At 37.9% G+C, this 22,548-nt stretch overlaps 1 protein-coding gene across 6 annotated transcripts in view; it reads left to right on the top strand.

The window, feature by feature from the left end:
* LOC114134081 (latent-transforming growth factor beta-binding protein 2) overlaps positions 1 to 22,548 on the top strand; it is a 111,789-nt gene that overhangs the window by 5,784 nt on the left and 83,457 nt on the right. For all 6 annotated transcript variants that reach the window (XM_028000359.1, XM_028000357.1, XM_028000356.1 and 3 more), the window contains exons 2-3: positions 502 to 575; positions 14,223 to 14,493. In XM_028000359.1, coding sequence (XP_027856160.1) covers positions 502 to 575; positions 14,223 to 14,493 — 345 coding nt within the window. The remainder of the gene's footprint in view (positions 1 to 501; positions 576 to 14,222; positions 14,494 to 22,548) is intronic.

The following is a 22,548-nucleotide window of genomic DNA, read 5'->3' as shown; positions in this document are numbered from 1 at the left end:
AATAAAAAGAAGTTTGGTACAGCTTATTCTCAAAAGTGTTATAGCTCCAGGCCAGTCATACCAGAAGGATTAGAAAGTACATAATTATTAAAGAGATATTTTTTTTGTTAGAATCCTCACTAATTCACAGTTATTCTTTGACTCTGTTGCCTCACAGCAAGAAGATCCAGTCTGGGGCCTTTCTGTCTGGAGATAGCATGTTCTTCCTGTGCATGCCCAGATTTCACGCATGTTCAGTTAATTGGAGATACTAAATTGTCCTTAGGTAAGAATGAATGCATGGTTGTTCTACTTGTTTGTCTCTCTTTGATGGACTGGTGACCTCTCTATAGTGTACCTCACCTTTCTTTTTCTGCTGGCGATTGGGACTACTATCCCAACAATCTTGCACAAAATCAACTTTGTATAGAAAGTAGATGGATTATAAAGTGTGTAATGATATATATTTTTAAATACCATCAAACCTTTAATTCACTCTGTTTTTTGTACATGTGCTTTCAGGCCAAATGTCTGTGGAGGTCAGCAGTGCTGCTCTGGTTGGGTAGTGGCTCCAGGACCCAACCGCTGCATAAAACGTAAGTATTATTCACAGTTTTGCACTTTATGGAAACTTTAAAACCTTTAAAGTTTATCACAGTGTTACGCCCCCAAAGGGTCAAAGGGTTCAGGGGCGGTAACATAAAAATGTGTCCAGAGAAAATAAGTGGAATGTAAAATGATTTATCACAAAAAAGATGGTTTCACAAAACCAAAACACAATACAATTTAACCCAATTAACACGAAACAAGGGTCTAACAAACTGAAGAAGGATAAAGTGCAAATTAAAGTTTCAAAATGTCCAAACAAGTCAGTCTAAAGTAAACTCAAAATAAACCAAAAGAAAGGACAAAAAGGGAGCACCAAACCTCCCAAACACAAACTTCTAGCTAGTATAAAGTCAATCTAAAGCCGATTTAAGATTCAAGTCTCACTCTAACCAGTTAATGCATGGCTCAGTTCTACCCCATTGGTAAACGTCTCCATTATGGGTCTGTCCCTCACAAGACCCATGGCATGGATGTGAGAACGTGGGCGCAGCAGCTGTGGACGACTCTCTGATGATATTTGCAATGACAATCAACAATGAGGATGTGGTTCTGATGGACTCAAATAAACTCAGATATTTCATTTTGTCTTATAGACATTTTTTGCTTGCTAAAATATGACAAAGACTCAGATCTGCCGATTATCTTGCTTTACCTATAAATATAATTATATTCCAGCCCTTTATTTTTTTTAAATGTACAACCTTTGAATTTAGGTAATGCAGTCGAAAGGTGTCAACCAATACCCATTCTGGAACTTTATAAAAAAATATGCAAGTAAAAAATAAAATGCACATCATGCAAAGCTAATATTTTGTATTTTCAGTGTTTCACACCATCTGAGTAAAACTGCAGTTCCATCAGAAAGCTGACCACAGCTGCACCCTTTCTCTCTTCTTCATTGCTTCTCATTCTGCAGCGAGAGACAGAGAGAGACGACGTACTCACAGGTCTGCTAAGTCACGGTCATTCTGCTCCAAAACGTAACGAATGTGTTCCTGGTGCTACTCATGATTAAACTCATATAAATACACTCCTTCACACTGAACGGTCTCTGATAGCAGTCGGCATGTCAATGGTCCACTGCTAAAATATATGAGAAATGTTGTTTGGAGTTTGCTGTGTGGTACTCATGAGCCAATCAATGAATGTGATCAGCTGTAAATCAGATCGCTCCCACGTAGTACACGGATGTACAACAATCTGAAAACAGCCAGGCTGAATTCTGCTAATGGAAATAAATCTGGGTGGTGCGAACGGAGACCGAACTTCTAGTGGAAAAGTGCCTATAGTGTTTTGAATATAGGCCAAAAAGTTCAACATCTGACCAGACTCCATTAACCATGTGTTTGATGTGTCCCTTACATGACTTTTGACAAACTGCAGATGGGACCTCTTATGAATTTATTATTTCTTTCTCTTTTCACTCTTCCATATAGGCCAGCTTTGTGGAATGCATGACTAATAGTTGTCCTATGAAGAGATTCTCCCACCTGAACTGTGAATCTCTGGAGCTACCTTGGGCCCCTTGGCCCCTTCTTTGGTCTATCCTATGCATTGTATGGTGTATACCTATGTATTACTTCGTGTTGGTCTATTCCCATAAAACACGTTGCATTAAGCGTTGGTTTAGTTATTCAACATAGGCATTTGTGATTTTGCTTTCTAGACCTATCTACAAAAACAGAGTACCCAAGGGTTAGTCTTTGGATGCCATATTTTAATTTTATGTTAAACGCCATCATAGTTTTCTGTAGACTGTAATAACAGGTTGAAATAAGGACTTTTTTCTTATTAAAAGTTATCTTTGAAATCTACAAGTGAAGAAAAACACTACACTGCAAGGGACATCTCTCTGGAGCAGCAAGAGAATGTGCCTACTGCTTCTCCGGTCCTTTTCAGATAATAATTTCCTCCTCACACATGCAAACACTTTTCACACACACTTTTTCACTGGTCAATTACATAATAGGCTTGAGTGACCCGGCAGTCTTCCTATTAGGCCTGCTTCCCTCTTTCATAGTCCATGTATTGCACAATCTCACATAGACATGCTGTACAAACTGTATATTAACTCCAACATAAAGATACATACTGAAAGAGTAAATTTCATCTACCTGAACAAGTTCTGCCTAACGCGTCTGTGTTAATGAAGAGAGTGCACTTTAGTAGGCCAGGGGTCTGTCCAATCATCTGGGCCCCCTTAGAGCTTGGCCGTCACTAAAGTCTGACTGGAGGCTATGTTACTGGCTCCATTTTCGGCAAAGTGCCAGAACGTAGGCCACAGACTGCAATAGAGACTTGCGAATACCCCACTTAGAAGAATTTAGTGGACAGCTTTATTCAGTCCCTCCCTGAGTCCCAGGATACTTTTTAAGGAGATGCCAGTATGGGAAAACATTTTCACAGTGGGGGAAAGAAAAGGAACAAATCTGTCACATCTGAGAATAAACGAAAACACAAATTTGTTGAGTTATATTTAAGAACTTCCTATTTAAGTGGATGATGTAATGTCTAACGTCCAAAGTGTCAGCTGCAGGCTTTATAGCAATGCCTTCCTATCTAAGCAAATATATGTGAGGAACTGATTGCTATTTTCTACCCAGGAAGCCCGCTGGTGTTTCTATTGAAACACATTAAGTAAAATGGAATACATCCGTGTGCGTGGGCTGATGTTGAAAATGTTGTTGTTGAGAAGTTGCCCCATGTATGTCCTGACAAGCTGAGGATAGATGATTACCAGACTTGTTTGTGTATTGAAGTAATTTCTGGAAATAGCCAGTGTTGCCAAATACTATGTTTTTATTTCCTTTGATTTACTTGACTTTTCTGTCGTTTAGTTAAGTTATGGTACTGATTAAGGATTAAAGTTGATACATTTATCTAATGTCATACATATTAAGTGGCTGAAAAACTGTTTTTTTTTGCCTTGTGTCAGTACAGGAATGAAGTGTTTTGACTCAGCGTTAGTATTTCAGTTTCCTAAATTATTTTAGGTTGCTTCAGATGCTTCGCAAAGGTATTCATACCACTTGAATCTTTTCACATTTTATAACATTATAACTAAAATCCTCAATGTGCTCTGACTAAAATTTTACTTTTTAGCCAGAAACACTGTGAGGTGGAAAAGTAATACTCTAATAACTCTGAAAACAAAATCCCAATGTTGAAATTTAGTGTTGGCAGCATCACGCTGTAGGTTGCTTTACTTCTGCAGGGACAAGGAAGTTGTTAGGAAGACAGATGCATCTAAGTAAGGGCAACTGTGAACCCTGCTATAGGCTTCAAAAGAGTTGAGTCTGGATTTTCACCTTTCAGCTGCACAACAATCATCAACATATAACCAGAGCTACAATGGATCAAATTCAATCAAATTACAATTATGTGTTAGAATGGGCCTGGCAAAGTCCAGACCTAAATCCAACTGAGAATCTGTGAGACTGTAAAATAGATGATCATAGATGCTCTCCGTCCAGCCTGCTACAAACTTTCTCTATTTTGCATAAAGAAACCAGTTGGAGTTTAATATGTTCACATTTGTGGTTGTAATGTGACCAACTTTTAAAATGTTCAGGTAAAATACATTTAAAATCACTTTATGTTTACCAAAAATTTGGTAGGTTTTATAACATCAGATGGTTCAGAAACTGGGTGTTCTGCTATCTGCGCTAATGTTCATGCCAGTGTCTCAAAGGCATGCTTTACCGGAACACTGCAGATGTCAGTTCATAATTAATTAGATCACATTAATCTCTAGATAAGATTTAAATACATTTTATCCTGCCAGTAATGGTTAGCTATGGGATGTTATACAGCTGCCAAAACAGTAATTTTCCAAAATGAGGAAGCGGTACATTGGTTTACTACCAGCAAATTTTCTATCAATGGGCAGCTTGTGTTGAGGATGGCTTCTGTTTACAAAATAATAATTTACTTAGATGTGGAATTGGAGTGCAAGTTAAAATTTTTGCCCTGTTTGATGGTAAATACAGTAACCATCAATTATGCGTCTTGTACATCAGTATGTAATTGCAAATTGGAGACTCTTAAAACTCCTATTACTATAGAGAAGATTTAGATAATATATTTCCTCATTTGTATCTGCCTGCAGAAAATTCCTTAAGATCTTTAGACTCTTGAATGAGGCTTTGAGTCACACCAGCATTAGCTATGGGTAATCTCACCAAGGGATCTTGTTTCAGTATCACTATTCATAATCTGAATTACAATTACCCACTGATATAGCTCACTGATCACATGAGTCGTTTTGGATTTGGTTGCCTAGACACAAAGCCTGTGACTTTGACCTAATGGAAAAGGCCCAAGTCTCAAATCTTTACATCTGGTTTTTGATCTGATTTTATTCTGACCAGGAGTTTCAGCTTGTATTTCTGTTGAATTGGCACATCTTTCAGGTTTCTCTTGCACTTTTTAAAATCCTTCCTTTTATAATCTGGAAAATCTAGATACTTAGATGGGCATATACTTTGCCTTATTTTTGATGAGGACTCATGCTCATCTAGACTATGTAGAAAGTAAATCAGTGGAAATTAAATCAGAGAGAGAAAGAGGGCTGTTAATTGTTCATCTGAGGGACAACGTGGGTAATAAACTGTTTCCATGACCGCTGGTTGGTTTGAGATGCTTTACCATGTCATAGCCAAGATTTGTTGGGTCTACAGTGATGATAGCTGATGCTCGAAACCAGACAGTGATTGATTTGTGCAAGACAGACTGAGTATAATATTTACCTGTGTTTTCACACCCATGACTTAATATTTTTTGGAGCATCTTTAGCAGTAATAACAGCCTGAATGCTTTTGAGGCTGTAGGTTTTATCATATGTATGGCCAATTGCTTTTGAGGCTATCATCGCTACAAAACCTTTCATAGACATAATTTACCTCTACCCCGGTTTTACCCTCTATTTTTGGGTATTTTCTCCCTGCAAACCCTCTCAAACTCAATCAGCTTTGATGGGTATTGTTGGTAAACAGCCATTTTCTTTATATCTTTCAGAGGTTGTTTATTAGGCTTTAAGTTAGTCAAGTTTGAAACAATCCAGTCCCCATTTGAAGGTCTGAGTTACAAAACCCTGTGTACAGTGCATATTTTGTGATTTTTGTGCATGTCTAATTGTAAAAGGTCCCAATGGCAAAAAAAAAAAATGGAATTTGGAAATACTCCACAATAAAGGTTGCACAAATCAAAACTGTTGTTTAAAGAATCTCTATTTGGTGTAGAAGTATCCAATTCTGGTTCAACTAGTTCATGTGTTTTAGACAATAAACCAGAGACAATGAAATGTGGCCAGACTCAAAGTAGATTTCAACTTTCATCATTAGCAGCTAACAATTAGCCAGTGACAGTATTCTCACAATGCTGCATATTGTATCTGATGTTAATTTTTCTTGTTGCATTTTGAATATAGGAACTAATTGTGTCCCTTAAAAGGTTGTGTATGGTTACATATGATGGAAAAAGTGAGAAATTTAGAAAATAATTTCATTGATGTGCAAGTCTTTGTCTTGTAAGTTTAGTATCAGTGCTGAAGGCATGTTGAAACACAGCTTTACGATTTCCTCTCTGTCTTTAGACATGCTAGTGAGTGTTAAAGGGTTAATGCCCACATTTTACTCTTCCATGTGGGAGGCAGCTGCAGAAGTATCATAACATATGTGAGCATTTTCTGACCTCAAAAACAACCTCCAAATATTTAGGTTCACCATCTTATAGATGGTTCAAACCATTTCAGTTTACTTTTTCTTCCCCTTTATGACCACACTATGAAACATAAATATTTTGACGCTATCTTTTGCAGTCTTTACTGTGACCAAATCTCACCAGTCAGTCTTCTAAATTTGTATTCACGGTGCAGCGACATTTTCTCTTTCTGCATCTAACAAAAATCACATGGTGTGAGAATATTTGCTGCTATAGACTTTGACGTGCTTTGATGAATTCAAGGAACTGACCTGACGTCAATGCGAACCAAGTCAACATAGCTGCATTCTCTGATTTATGAAAACAGAAGGAGATTTTAAAGAATCTGCTGTTTCTGGTGATGTCATTTAGCCAAAGCTGAAAATCATGCAATGAAGACAGCCACTATGTTCGCCTTGGCTTTCAAACATCCTGTGTGGATTTGTAGGGGTTGCACAGTTTACAGTTTAGAGGCCTTGATACTCCTTTTGAGAGAGTTATAGTTTATTTGACAGATTCTGTAATCAATACACACTCTATAGTCTAGAAACCCCATCATTAACACAAAGGCTGGACAGTTCTTTCTGGGTTTGCCTTCCCAAACCAGGAATGCTACTTTCACCGCTCCAGCTGGTGCGTCTGCTTGTAGGTTGCAATTGAGTTCTGTTTTGATGTCCTGACCCACATATTTTTCCAGTTGCCACTGCTGACAAAGACGCATTGGAAAGGAGGTCTATAATTAATAACAATTAAATGTAAGACCTTTTAAGACCACACAGAATCATGCATATAAGCAAAACTGTTCAACAGCGGTTTTGAAATTTCAAAATGCAATCATTATTTTGAGAAACCAGCTTATTATTTTAAGAAGGGCCAATCCAATGGGTAAATAAAGTGCTACATTTATTCTTGACTAGAAGTATAAAACATTCTTTGATAATGTTTTTTTATTATTTTATAAGCTCTGGTCTAGGCAGCAAGAATTATGTGCACAATCATCTCAAAGAATCTCTAGAAGAAGATCAGCTTGATTGACACTTCCTGTGCAACATAAACAACAAGCAACCTTCTCTTTCTGCAGCACATGCACTCACCCAGGCCTCTGTGTTGTTAGAGTACCATATATCATCACGCCCTTCTTTTTTAAGACCATATGGAAGCTGTTGGGAGGTGACCGCCCCCTCCCAGCAACCCCTTCAGGAGGATGGGATTTGTGGGGTTTTCTGGTGAACACCACGTCTCTCAGAGTTGAGCCTTACAAGTTTGTCGGTGAACTCCCCCGAAAATCCAGATATTATCCATGGAGCGTACCAGCATGTGGCCCATTAAGAGCCGAATGCTGGAGTTTGTGGGTAGTGCTGGAGGCACGGTATGGAATGCCTGAAAGTAATGTTATGTGTGTCATGGGTCGGATGTGGGTTATCAAAATTCCCTCACAGACATAAGGTGGGTTCAGAGAGTAAAAGCTCTGACTACTGTATTGGACTGAAAAGTCTATACTATTACTGCTGACAGAGACATCTTAATTTGGTAAAACAGCCAATTATACTTATGAGATTTCCCACAAAGGGCAAATGAAAGATCCCTCAAACAGTGGTAGCCTTTTTTTTCTCTGGCTCTGATTAGAAAGAAAAATTGTGTTTGTTGTGGAGTTGGGGTGTGTGTGTGTGTGAAAGCTTGCAGAGTTGTAGACAGTAAAGTTAATATTTTTCTGGCCTTAACTGATAGTTCTTGCACTGCATGACATGTGGAAATCACATGTTAGAAAGAGATTTATACTCTCTTGAAATGATTAGCATTGAGGGGCAATTGTATTAACTGCTCAATAGACCAATTCTTACTTCCTCAGTGGACAGTGTGCATGGATGAAAGGTGAATTTTCAAGCTAGTCTCTCTGCTTTGCCTCCTACAATCCTGAACACTTGACCTCCTTCTTGAGATCTGTCAGGTTCTTTGGTGACCCCTAAAGAAAAGCTCCTGCTGTCATCGCAGGAGGTCTGCCAGACTTAATATTCTGCCTCAGAGGTTTTTGCTCTGTCCTGATGTTATGTTTGACTGTGAAAGTTTGAAAATCATATATATGTTTGCTAAGTAAATACATTTCTAACAGGGCTATTGGCATAAACATTACACTAGATTTCCATAATAGCCCAGGTCATCCATCCATACATTTTAAGAAATCAATAATTTGAACAATAAAACCCCAGCTTCATTGATTTAAATGCACTCTTTAGTACAAACAGTCTTCAGATATTGTGTTGCCTTTGGTAATATCACACTGGAAATTTTAGACAAATGAAAGGTTTTTATTTTGATCAAACGTTTTGTGGAGAATGTCTTTCAGCATTAGAAATATTTTTTGTCACTAGAATAATGGAGCCACAGAAATCTATAATATTCTGTTTTCTTGTTACATAGATAGGATTTGTTTTAGCCACTCTTCAAAATGTGCAAGAACACAATATTCAAGTTATGGGGTTATGCTACTTAAAAAAATACATTTGATTTAAGATTTTATACTAATCTTTACCAGTAGTCCCAAGAATTGTGTACTACGTACCACCTGTATAATTTGTAATGCAGCTCAATCAAAACTATAAAAAAATCTCATCTTTTACCTGAACTTCCTATTTAGTGTCAACCTTCAGTCATATTCAACTAAATTTCAATCTCTATAAAAGCATCTAGCTGCTAGATTTCATGAATATATGCAATGCATTCAGTCAGAGCAGAGATCTTTGCTATTATACTTTCATGAATAATATAATTTTCAGAACTGCCGAGTTACATTTGGCAGCACTGGTGACATATGGGAGATTTCTCGCCAGGTTTGAATTAAGTCTGGTTTTGGTTTCAGATTGCCCCTTCCTCAATGAAAGGGCTGTAAAGATTTTATGGTTTGTATTACCTCTGACTCAGAAAGCAGGTAAAGAAAACCTCTGGTGGGCTGTAATGAAGTACAAACAAGCTCAAGTACAAAATTAGAATTAGAATCCAGTGGTAGGGAAAAGATTTGTAAACTTAATTAGATGCAAATACTTCAACTCAGATAATTACAGCCAAATTGAGAAATCTGTAAATATACCAACAGTAATAAAGCCCAAATCACTGCCTTGAGGTAAACACTCACTTAACAAACATTGCCCAGTATTTATTATTAATATATAAATTACCCATGGTTTCCAGCCCCTTATTGAAATGTAGACATATTTGTATCAGTACATCTCAGGGTTGGCCTGAACAGTGATACTTAAGCGATAAAAGTGTCCCATTTGTATTTTAATACAGTCTTAGCTATTAAGACTAAAAGCAAAATTATATTCATTAGAAAAACATTCACTATAAAATGCATCCCATTTTCCTAATAATGACTTTAATAAGTCTACACAAAGTTGAATTATTGTCATATAGTTCTTAGTCATGCTAAATTAAAACAAACAAAAGCATCTATTCCATTAGTTTCAGAATATATATGCAAAATAAATTGACCACAAATGTCATGTCAAGAAAAAAAACTGTTATGTCCAACCATATAAAAGACATTGTAGTTAAAACTCCAATTCAAGTCATTCAATCCTTGCAGTTAATGTGAATCAACATATACGTTTAAACAACTGAACAAATTCAGCTCATTGTCTAATGCCGTCTGTATAAAAGATTTATATTAAAGGCAGCCCAGCCAATTGCATTGCATTGCTGGCTCTGCAGCAGTTCCTCGTATTGAGGAATTGTTGGTAAAAGTAGAAAGGGACAATATGAAGAAACCTCCAACAGAACAAAGCTTAATGAATAGGAACAAAATAAAACAAAGCAGCTTTAAAGCTGGTTTAATTTGTTTAAACCTGATATCAGCCCAGTTTGTCCTGACATGCTTTGTGCTCCACTTTGCTATAGGGACCTGTAAGTGTTTAAAGTCGGATTTAGCAGTGTGCATTTGTCTCGAGATGTAAAAACAGATCGGATGTTAAAAAAGATGCAGTGGCTTATTATCCAAAGAGAAACTGTAAAGTGAAATAACTCAGAGCTGACTCCAGTATATCTCAGACTTTATTACCCTATATTTTAAAAAACCATAAACTTTTATAATGGAGTTTTCCCGCTTGTCAGAATGATGTCATTAGCTAGATTATGCTCTTCTCAGTGTACTGGTTGGCATTGTTAATAACCGTCTGTGGGCATAGACATCCTCTATAATGTAGACATGAGCCTTTAAATATATGCATTTTGGTAAAAAAAAAAAAAAAAAACATAATTACCATTCTTCTTCTCCACAACGTTTGTGAAATATTTCTATTTTTACAGCAAAAAATCAAGATGGTAAAAGGGTTGTTCAAGCATAACAATCATTCACTGAGCTTTCTTCCTTGTGGATGATGAAAAGTGTGCTTTTACACAGAGAGAAGGAAATGCATACTTAAAGTTTCTCTTAGCATATTTATGTTTTCTGAGAAAATAGCGGTTACTTAACCTCCCTCTTCAAGAAGAGGCCAGCATATGCTAATGGGTTTTCTGGAGAAGCCTCACTTATAATTCTGGATTTATTTTGAGAAAATATGCATAGCAATTTGGCAATATTTCTGTAGGAAAGACAACTAAATTTACAAAAAAGTAATCATCTTCCTTGGTTATGTGAAATTTTATTTAATCCTAAAACAAAATGAGTGTGAGATCTGATATAATTGTGATATATAATGTATCACAGTTAAACGCTGAATTTAATTATTTAAAGAAATTTAATCAGTATATCAGAATATTGACAGAATAAGGAAACAGTCAGGAAGTTTGAACTTGTCGGTCTTTAAAAATTTTATAGGACAATCACTGTGGTTACTGAAAGGGGACAGGGTCAAAAGCAGGCATGAAGGAATCTTTCAAAACAACTAAGAAAAATAAAGAAAACATATTGTCAGTGTACATTCAGGTATTTCAAAACAATCTACACCAAATGTTTTGGACATACTGTATATGATATAAAACATGGTGTTGGCGGCATCATTATGTGGGGATGCTTTTCTTCTGCCGGCACAGAGAAGCTGGACTGGTTTATAATATTGCAATATAGCAAGAACTCATTACACCCCTAAAAGACGGTGCCAGTGAAATAATCAAAGATTGAAGAATGAAAGATGTAGATGTTTTTATGTAGTTATTGGTCAGTAATTAGTTGTTATTGCCACACGCATATGTGCTGAGACTGAACTCAGAGTTTCAGTCTGATAGTCTCCTCTTTTCAGATGACTGGATGCAGCCTTCTTTCCAGAAAACGTAACCAGTTTGACTCAGTCATAATTAAGGCTGAAGTGGCAATGCCAGGAATGTTTGCCATTTCTCCTCTTTTATTTCTGATGGATTCTCATTTTATGATTACTCTTGCAAAGTAATAATTGCTGCACATACTTCTGAAATGGGTGGAATGTGAGGCAATTAGTTTTAATGATGTGCAAGACAAATCTGCACGACAGCAATTACTGTGACAATGTGTTCAGCAGCCCAGAGGCAGGACCCAGAGACAAACAGAGATACTCAATGGCAATGTAAGCTACAGGCGCACATGCTGCATGTGAGGCCACATGTCAGGCCTCGAGTCACTGACCTGTCTGCTTTGTTATCAGCACAGGCGACATGTTTGTCTCCTGTCATCACTGGGACTCAGATGAAAATGGGTCATTGAACATATACCATCGCTGACCAGTTCTGGATTGTTTCTCACTTCAGTTCGGACAGTTTTATTGGAGGAATTTGTTCTCACACATTGTCCCCCTTCACCATAATACCTGAGGAATCTGTGACCTTTTTGATCTAATTCTACATCTAGGTTTTGAGTTTGAGCAGACATCGGGTCAAGTCGGCAGCGTTTAGACAGCCCATACTTTAACTAGCTGGGGTATTTTACTTCTTGCCAAAACAAAATACAGGCAATCCCTACTTTATCCCATAATGGAAAATTCAGATCACTTATCAAGTTGTACAATTCCCAACCACATCTCTCTAAATGTGTACAATTAATAAAAAAATCGGTTATGTTTCCAAAAGTGTAGTTAAATGTAATACTTATAAAACTTAGATGATGTGAATCATGTTTGCTTATTACACTTCTTTTGTCATAGGCTAATGCAGCATATAGAAGAAGACATTAATGTAGTCACAGATGGGAAACTTATCTGGCCATTGTTTGTAGGATCCATATCATAACAAGCGACCAGAGTCTGAGCAGCAATGCAATAACAGGAAGTGTTGAGCAGGTATGGAGTGCTGTTCTCAAACAGTGCAGTCCCTTTTGGCTGCCAGTTCAAGCCGTGGCAGCGATCCTGCCTGCGATCTGTCAGCGTTCACAGCATCTGTGTCAATAGCATTCCATAGCTGTTGACAGAGCACCGCTGTTTGCTTTAGCCACCGCAGACCAGTGGCCTAATGTACTGTTTGAGGACAGTGTCGTAAATCCTCAAGTGCTGTACGCGCCAGTCATTGGTGATACTAGGTCAGCTTGTTTGTTTTAAAATGGGTGCCACAGTGTCTTTCCTGATTTAAAGTAAATGGAGTGTAAAGACAGGCCCCAGATACTGATTATCTTCCTTTGACTGTGAGGTACATTGATCACACTGTGTTTGGAGACAGGTGAAAGTATCATACATTAAACACAAGCTTTGTCTGAGGTGCTTTATAAAGTATTCTTGAAAAATCTTTAGACATTAGGAATATGGAAAAATGACCATCATACCAGCATATGGCCATTCATTTCAGCTAACAGGTTGGTAAAGAAAACATAAATCAGAGAAGCAGTCAAGATGCTGATGGCAACTGGAGGAAATGGAGGAATCTGGAGTTCATGTAAGATAATATTTTGCCATGATAACTATTAGTTGTCCTCTCCACAAATCTGTTTTTTATGGAAGAGATGTGTTTTTCTTGTCTGGGCAAAAGGAAGCTGAAAGGGAAACATGATTGGAGTTAATATTGGGAGATGCCAGAAGAAAATCTGCAAATCTCTTGAGAATGGAGCGAAGATTAACCTTCTAGCATAAGGCTACTAGTAAATGGTTTAGCTCAAAGCTTATTCGTGTTTTAGGATGGTTCAGTGAAAGTCCAGATCCAAAAATCCATTCAAGAATCTGTAGCATCCATCCAACCTGACTGAGCCTCAATTACTTTGCAAAGACAAATGAGAAACCACTCAGTCTCTAGATGTACAAAATTGATTAAGACGCCAAAAGACTAACTGTGGTAACAGCAATGAAGGGTGATTATTCAAGATATAATCACCCTTTATTTCAACCCAGTCATTGAATCAATGACTTGGGGTTGTTGAATACCAAAGCATTCCACACTTTTCAGAATGTTTTTGTGCATACTTGTGAATCACACCCATTGTTCCCCTTTTACTTCACAATTTTGTGCTGTTTTGGATTGGTCCTTCCTATAAAGTCCCATTAAAATTCCATAGCGTAGTTGGCTATTCTGAGTCTGCCTTCAGTAAACAGTATTACTTTTTTTAACCTATTTATGACCTCTGTATTTTTATGGCCTGTTTTTAAACGGCCATCCATTATAGTGAAAGAACACGCTTTATTCTTGATTAGAAACAAAACTGACAGAGTAGAACTGCCAGCAGCACTAAACTAATCCACAAGCTTGTTTTACAGCTGTACCTCCTGCAGAATTAATGTAAGTGATCATTTACATTTAGACTAAACAAGGCTGGTTAAAAACTTAGAACTAATAGAACCAGACAACCCTGTCATGCTCTTAACAAAATGGAAAGCATCAAAATGCCTCAAAAGTTAAATAAAAGGCCTTTTTATTGAACTGATTCACTATGAGCCACCGTGCTGACATCAGGATAAGCCATTTCTCCTCCTGCTCCTTCATTCAAGGGGCCATATGCGCCGATCTGCGCTGCTGAGAACATGATCCCCCTCTGTGCTCTCTCTCCCCAGCTGACTGCCAGCCCCCCTGTCAGAACCGCGGCTCCTGCAGCCGACCACATACTTGTGTGTGCCGCTCAGGCTTTCAGGGGCCCCGCTGTGAGGAGGTGGCCCCCGAGCAGGTGTACATTCGTGAGCAGGGCACTCTGAGGCGCATTCATCCAGGCACCAAACCCTTCCAGAGAGACCCACCACAGAGAAGACCCTCAGAGAGGAAGGCCACAGACACCATCAAGCTCCAAACCCCACGACCTGTGACCACCAAGCAACCTGCCCAGACTGTGTAAGTAGCTCCACAAATGTTTCTCGTCATATCCAAAAGGGCTTTCACACTCATGTCATATATGTTAGCCTATGTAAGTCGTCACGATCTAAAGTGTATTTACAGAGTACGTATTGCTTTCTATTGGTAAATTGCTTTAATTTGCTTCCTAAACATGCTGTATTTGTTAACTCTGCAAGCAAATTCACAGATGGGAGCTATTCCACTGAAATCAACAGATTTTTTTTTAGCTGTTGAAATTGGCTGAACATTTGTGCTTTCATTTGCTCTTAATGAGAGTTTGGATTAGTTCAGATCCAAAAATATGATGAACAATCCATTTCAACGTGCAGTTTCTTTTTATTTTGCATAATATATTCATTTTTATAGCTACCATAACTTTTCATGAAATGCTGTCATGCTGAAAGAAAACATACCATATGAAACAAAGTTTTTATTAAAAAGTACTGCGGGACACTTACACTTGTGATCTGCTTGTGTTTATTCTTATAAATTATAGATAGACCGATCAGAATTTTTTGGCCCATTTCCATTCTCTGGCTTTGTACAAAATTTGACCATCCATATATATTTCTGAAATTACTTTAGTTTAATCCTGTTCCACCGTCGGGACCAGAACTCTGTGGAAGAAGAAATGTTGTATTTCAGTGGGACTTTCCTGAGAAATACTGTAGCTTTATTTATGTTTCTTCACATGGCAGATGATGCAGTTTATTTTCAGAAAGCTTCTTATATCGTTGCTGATACTGAAAACAGCCGTTTTTGAATCTTCTTTTACTGAATGCGGAGGATTCATTGTTTGAAAGATGAAATTCCTGAGTTGCTGTCTGACCGGTCAGACATGCTCAGGTTTTCAAGCTTTAAAGAAACACATATTAAGTCCCATTTGCTATTTGCCTCAAAACATTTAGGGAACACAGGAAACATGCAGAATAATGTACTGCATCATCACCGTCATTGTGAAACATTGGAGTGACAGCATCATGCTGTAGGGAGCTTTTCTCCATCTTGGACACTGCGTCTGGACAGGCCTCATGGAGATAAATGGCGGCATATCTTGAAAGAAAACTTCTCGATGTTTGAATGACATGAATGCATACATTTTGCGCTCCAATGTAAAATAAAATGTTCCACAAAGCAAGTAATCCCTCACTGCTTTAAAAAATCATACTTAAAAATCTCTTAGTTTTAATCTTCAAAACATTGGAAAACTCAGTGACTTTCCAGACTAATCCATGTTGCTTGATGGAAAAAGTTGTTTTGAAATGCATTTGTTTTGGTTTGTGACTGCTTCAGTTTTTCTTTGATTTTTTTGGAGCAATGGTGACTGTTATGTATCCAACTAATAATTGCCCAGACAAAGATTTCTTTCAGTGCGTGCAGTTTATTCTCCAAAGACTGCTAATCAGACAAGCTTAATAGTTTCTTGGCCTGGATGGCTGATTGTTTAAGATTCAGTCTTGTTGGAAATTGCATTTTTGGTTTGATTAATGACTCTGCCGTGGTCACAACCATATTTCCGATTAAGGAAAAGCAGGGTAATTGATTTCGGGAATATTTTGATGAAGATTCTTATTGCTTACAAGCCCTGACTTATCTTGTCAAATAGTTCTCTGTTTTGACCTCAGGCCCAGTGGTTTTCTAGTTGTTTATGTGCTACAGTTTATTTGGGCACTAAGGTCATAATTTACTAATTTACCAGTTTGTCATTTTGGTAATTTCTTTCTACCAAACCACAGACACATTTTTAATTATTTCTGACATTTATGATGATTCTCCTCCTAATTAGCGAAAGTCTTATGTCATTTTGAGCTCTTGCTAGTGTTATGGAATGATGATGGCAAAGGCAACCACGTGCTTGTGGTAGCTCAGTGAAACGCAGCTAAATATCTTGGCACCCTCTTCACAAAAACGCATTTTCTACATCCTCCTTCCTTTAACAATTATCTCGAAGTCATAGTAAATCTTCTAATCAATACAAGATCTCTGGAGAGTGCACAGTTGCTATGCATATGTTTTCTTTGTTCTTGACTCACAGGACATATTTGTGTACTGAGTCACGGATCTGGGGTAAATAGAAGTAGACTGGACTGCAGGCGTAACGCTCCGAGGAGCAGATAGAGTGCCTGAATCACAAATACCACCACAATGACTCTGTTTGCTGTCATGTTTCTGCTGAAGCTGACTAATCCCTTAGTCTGTCCGACTCAGTCTTTCCAGCTAACTGAAGAATAAACTGCAGTAATCAGTGTACTTAATCATTTTCAGGTCTGAGTAAAAACTTCAGCTTAAATTGTCTGCACTTTAACACTAATCTGATATTTATTTGAACACTTGCCCTGCTCTTTCCAGTAAGGTACTGGAGCCCTTGTGAACTACCGTGCTTTTTTTTCTTTTCGCATTCCCTCAGTCCATAACGATCTTTCAGGGGTGGAACCATGCTCCCTTGGGGTACACAGTGGATGCAACTCGTGGTATCAAATATCAGGTTGAAGATCCACCGCTTCCAAAGCCTGGAAAGCATGAGCGATGTGAGGTCACGGAGACTAAGAGTCAGAAAGCGAGATCAGTGCCAAGACCTAATAAAGGAGTCTGAGTAGGCGATTAGGGAGGCTAGGTGCTCGAGAAAAGATAGATTATATTGGCTTTGCATCCTACTTTTTTAAATCGAGGGGCAAAAGTTACATTATATATTCAGCATCTATTTATTTTCTTTTGTTCCAGAGACACTAAGAGGTGTCTCTGGAATTGGCTTTTTATGTCAGCAGCATTTTCAAACTTACACAGCTTGGCAAGTGGTATCAGGTAGCTTCTTCCCTCACAATAAATAGTAGAGGGAAGGACAAACCAGAAGGAAGACAATAGAATGATGACATGATTTTTTATCTTGTGGATTTGTTTTGCTGTTACACATGAATTTCCCCAGTGTGAGACTATAAAGGACATTGCTTCTCTGTTCTATTGGTACATTTTCAGAAACTAACCTAAATAGTGATTAAACTTCTGCTGCTGAATCTTTTCACTCTTATAATATTATATTGTAGTTTTAATCTTCACTGTGGAGAGAAAGTCAGGTTTTTAAATCAAGCTTTGAGTTTTTCTTTGTTGATGAAAAGGTTGTTTCAACCTTAAGAAAAGAATCCAACATCATTTTACTCCAGATGCAGCAAAAAGTAAATGTTAGGCACTTCCCATTTACCAGAGTTTTAATAAATTGGTTCCAAAACCACTAGAAATGTTCTACATATTCTTATTCCATTCCCTACAGCGTAGTCCTTTTAGTAAGACGCGAGAGAAATTATCTGAGTGATTTGAGTTTTCTCTAGTTTAATGAAGCATAGTGTGAAACATATTGTTGCTCCTTCTCCATTTGTGGCTGTACCTACAAATCAGTTTTAAGAAATACAATTGCAGCTGTTTGGTAATATTTTCAATAAGAGCTGCACAACCACACAAAATCACATTCAACAAAGCATACTTTTTTTTCAGTGTATGAATCGGAGAAGACTGACTGACTCCAATATTTGTCTTGAAGTTATATTTTAAGTTTAATGCATTTGCACTTTGCATGCAAACTACATATTTGGATAGTCTCAAACCTCCTTTGTTGTACATCAGTTACAATGTTTTTACAAAAAAAGTGGAACATTTGTAATGATGGAAAAGATAGAAAGGCTAAGGAAAATGTGGGTTAGTCATAATCAAGATCATCATTGTGATATTCGCCATTATTTTCAAGTTAAATGTTTTTCTAGCATCACGTCACCCTGTTTTTGATGCTGAAAATAAGGGGCAATAATAATTTAAAGCTAAAGAATTGCCACCTAGAACTCTGGTTTAGAACTACAGCTGGCAAGCTATGAGAGGCATTTCTGTTCAACAGCCAACCCAAGCAGAGAGAATGACTGATTAACTAGATAATATCAGCTTGTAAAACTTGTGTTATTTTGTACAGAGCAGAACAGTAAAAATGGATCATATTCTGTGCACTTGGAAATGACCTCAAAATTCACTTATATTTGTTCATTATTTTTACTTAAACCTGTGTACCAGCATCAAAATGCTAAATAACATTGTCATAATTAGCAATTATATCATGGTATACATTTTTGTTTGAAATGCTGGAAGCTAAACAATGGTGAATGAGCCAAACTCATTCTGATTCTCTGACACCAAACAAAACCAGGATTCACAAAAAGTAACACAAAACCTCAACTCTTCAATGAAGAGAAAACAAAAATCGAATTTCTTTTGAGATTTTAAATCAGTTTCTCCTCTGGCCTCTTTTATGCTTTTGTCAGTAGTGTAAAAACATGATTGTTCAATAAATGAGGAACAATAGAATGATTTATAAAGAAGCTCCAGCCAGAGTTTCAAAACCCCAACAAGTGAGGAACAAGTACTATAAAATTCTGAGGCATCAACTTGAACTGTTTTTCCAGCATCACGCGTTGTTTCTGTGATGTCTTTGATGTGATTTTAAAAAATCCTTTTGATGATTTACAGCCATCTTTACATCTGGCCACCAAAGAGCATTTTTGACCATTGACTTAAACATCTTGTGATTCCTAAAGCTCAGCAATAAAGGGTTTGTGATCCCTGTCAACTCCAGATCCTGTAAAATCCAGTTTGAAGGTCAGGGTTAGTTGTGGATACTCCTGGTTCAGCTGAAACAGTGATAATTCACACAGGATGTACTCACCACCTGAGCCCTTCATATCATCTTCACTCACTCCACTGTTCTCTGACATCAGCTCTCTGCAGGAAACAGAAATGGGCAGAACAGGATGTGTCAGCCTGCTAAGGTCATGTCTGTGGTCTTGCTTACATAACCACTCAGGACGACTGCCAGCTAGTACCTGAAAAACAGAGCTGTGCAGGTTTGCTGCTGATAGTTGACGTTCAAGTCATTACACTAAACGTTGATCATCTTTACTATTTTCTGTGACCACTCTTTGAATACTGTTTATTTTATTTGGTTTGATTGAAACAGTATTATTCAGACAGAGAAGCTTGAAATTGTCCCACATATAAAACACCAATCACTTTCAGTATCAGCATGTTCCTAAATCAGATCAGTGTGTTGGCAGTTGTTTGAAAAGTAGTTCTTTGGACATTTTTAGTGCTACTGCCACATCCTTCACTGCTGATAGTTAAACAACTAATTGTAACGTAGGGTTATCAAAGGTTCATATGAACATGGGAATTGTGGAAGAAAACAGTTTTTCAAAGTTTCTTACAAATAAAAACCAGAGAATGATGGCTTGACTTCAGTCCCCCTGATACAACAATTTGCATTGCTACATTTCTCTGGAGTTACAGCCATTAGTTCTTTGTGGTATGACTCTGTCAGCTTTACTCATCTGTAGACTGAAATTTCTGCCAAAGTAGATGGAGTGTGACCATAGGGATCAATATTTAAGTCTTCCCAAAGATTATTGAACCTATTTACATCTGAGCTTTGACTAGACCTTTCTAATACATGAATAAGGTTTGAATATACTAGAATGGCTGGGTTTTCGATTTCTCCCTAGAATGGCTGAACAGGGCCAAAAGGCCCTGAGTCCACCCTGACGACTCTGATGGCTCAAATTAGCATTCTTCTTCAATTGTAAATGTGGCCGTTGACCGTCAGGCCAGAATGTAGGAATGTGAATAGTCCATGTTGGGGGTGGGTATCTATGATACCTGCAGGAGATCAGATCTCCTGTAGGTAGTGCTCTTCAGTTTAGTTTTGAAGCATACATGAAGTGTTTTTGGAGAGATGTGACCTTTTGCAGCTGATCCATGATGTTGTGCTGCATTATCCAGGTCATTTTGCCAAATGTACATAGAGTTTGCAAAACATACAATCTGTTTCAAAAAATATGCAAAGGTTTTTCTAAAAGAAATGAGTAATGTTTCTCTTTGAAATAAAGCTAAGAGGGTATTAATTGTGTTGATCCACCTCAAAAAAATCATGCAAAAAGTGTAAGCAAAAGAAATCTGGGAGACTTAGCACATGCAAATTTGCATGCAGCCTTTTGTGCTGTGGAGGATAAATAGGTGACTGCTTCACCTATTTAGTTCACAAGAACTAATGGCATTTATTTCAGTCATAATCTTGCGGGGGGTGACCAAGGTTCCATCACTATGTGACAGCTGGTCAGCAAACCTGGCAAACATGATTGACATGGCAGCACTGAATGCACATGTGCTTTATCAGGCATGCATTGGGGTGCAGGAGAGATGGGTGGACTTCCTGGTTGAGCTTGCAAAAGAGTTCGGTAACTCTCATGTGAGTGAGAAGAAGGCACACAAGGAGAAACTGCTTCGGCAACAACCTTCCACACCCAGCTCAGGCAAAAGGGCGAAGTGTCAGGTCAACCATCGATGCAGGATGCGTGTCCTGAGGCCGAAACATCATCAGTGACCCCTCACACCCCCACCATGGACTGTTCTCCCTGCTGCCCTCTGGAAAGAGGTTCTGCAGCATCCGGTGCAGGTCCACCTGGTTCCGAAACAGCTTTTTCCCACTTGCCATCAGACTGCTGAGCTCTTAACTGGACTGCACTCAAAAACTGGTCTCCACTTTATACCTTGCACATGTACAGAGCTAAATAACTTCTATTTTACTGTCAGTCCTGCACTTTATATTTTATATTTAGATTTATATTCATATTTTATACTGTATTTTATTTTACTCACAACATTGGAACCTCAAACATTATCCTGAGCCGTATGCAACGAAATTTCGTTCTGTATACACCCTGTGCATTGAAAATGACAACAAAGTCAGTCTAAGTCGAAGTCGAAGTCTAAGGAACAATTGTGCAACTGTGAGATGCGTTGAGGCCATTACCAGGGTACTGATAAGGTAATGGCCCTATTTACTGAACAAAAGCACCTGCTAGATAAAATCCTTCAGGCCAGTTGGACTATCTCTAGCCTGAATAGGTATATGTCCAAATGGCCTAACTCCAGCCATTCTAGTTTAAATCATCCCATTGCAGCTCTGGCTGTATGTTCAGGATTTCTGTCCTTTTGGAAGCGGAACTTCAGCTGCAGGTTGTAAGGTTTTCTTTCTTAATTTCCCTGTATTTAGCTTTATTAATCTTCTTGGCAACTTTAAACTGCTTCCTTCTCACTGCTGAAGAAAAGTCTGGTTGTGTCTTTTTAATGATTTGCCAGTGGATTCAATGTGGGCTGCACTGTCAGCTATGGATCTCTGGCACTTCTCCAGAATCACACAGGGCTTCCTGGCTCTTGCCTAATATTCTCCTTGCTCAGTCTTTCAATTTAGGTGGATAGCCAAGTTATAGTTGGCTTGTATTTATACCACAATCTGGCCATTTTCAAAAGATGAGTTAAACAGTGCTTTATGAGATGTCTAAAACATGGCATATTATTTTAAAATCCAAGTCTGCTTTAAACTTCTCCATAGCTTCCTCCAGGACCGGTCTGCTTTTTGTTCACTAACGTTGTTGAACGACCCACCAAGTCTCCAAAGAACCTTCACTGAGATTAAATTTCAAGCAGTTGCTTGCACTGGGTATACTTCATAGTTGCGTTGGTCTAGCATACAACACCCCAGTGAAGTACAGTAAAGCTCACAGTGGCATTGTTATTAAATCTAAAACATAAAGTTGAATAGGCATAAATTATTTTTCAAACAACAATAGTAGCAATGTAAAATTAATAAATTTGCAAAAATAATGGTTGACTTATGCTGACTACATCTGTAAAAAAAAATCCTCCATCAGTTTAACATCTGTGACCAGTTTTATTTGTCTCACTTGCTCTCTTCTAACACTTAATTTTGAGGCCTACACTATTCTTTCTACTGACATTCCACTAAAGTGTCTGTGAACAAACATACACCAAGAACATGCATCTTCATTAAATGGATGCTGTTTTCAACATTATTTAAATAGGCTTCCTAGTTATTTAAAGTGAACTTTAAATAAGGCAGCTTCTGTTTCATCTGTGAACATGGATGAAACAGAAGTTCTCTTGGCATTATAACCAAAGATGCTTTATTTCCAGCTGAGCTGTCTCTCTTGATACATTCCTTAT

Source organism: Xiphophorus couchianus, chromosome 19 (assembly GCF_001444195.1).
Source record: "Xiphophorus couchianus chromosome 19, X_couchianus-1.0, whole genome shotgun sequence".
Classification (NCBI taxonomy): domain Eukaryota; kingdom Metazoa; phylum Chordata; class Actinopteri; order Cyprinodontiformes; family Poeciliidae; genus Xiphophorus; species Xiphophorus couchianus.
Note: the sequence above shows the minus strand (reverse complement) of the source record. Positions and strands in the feature narration are given on the sequence as shown.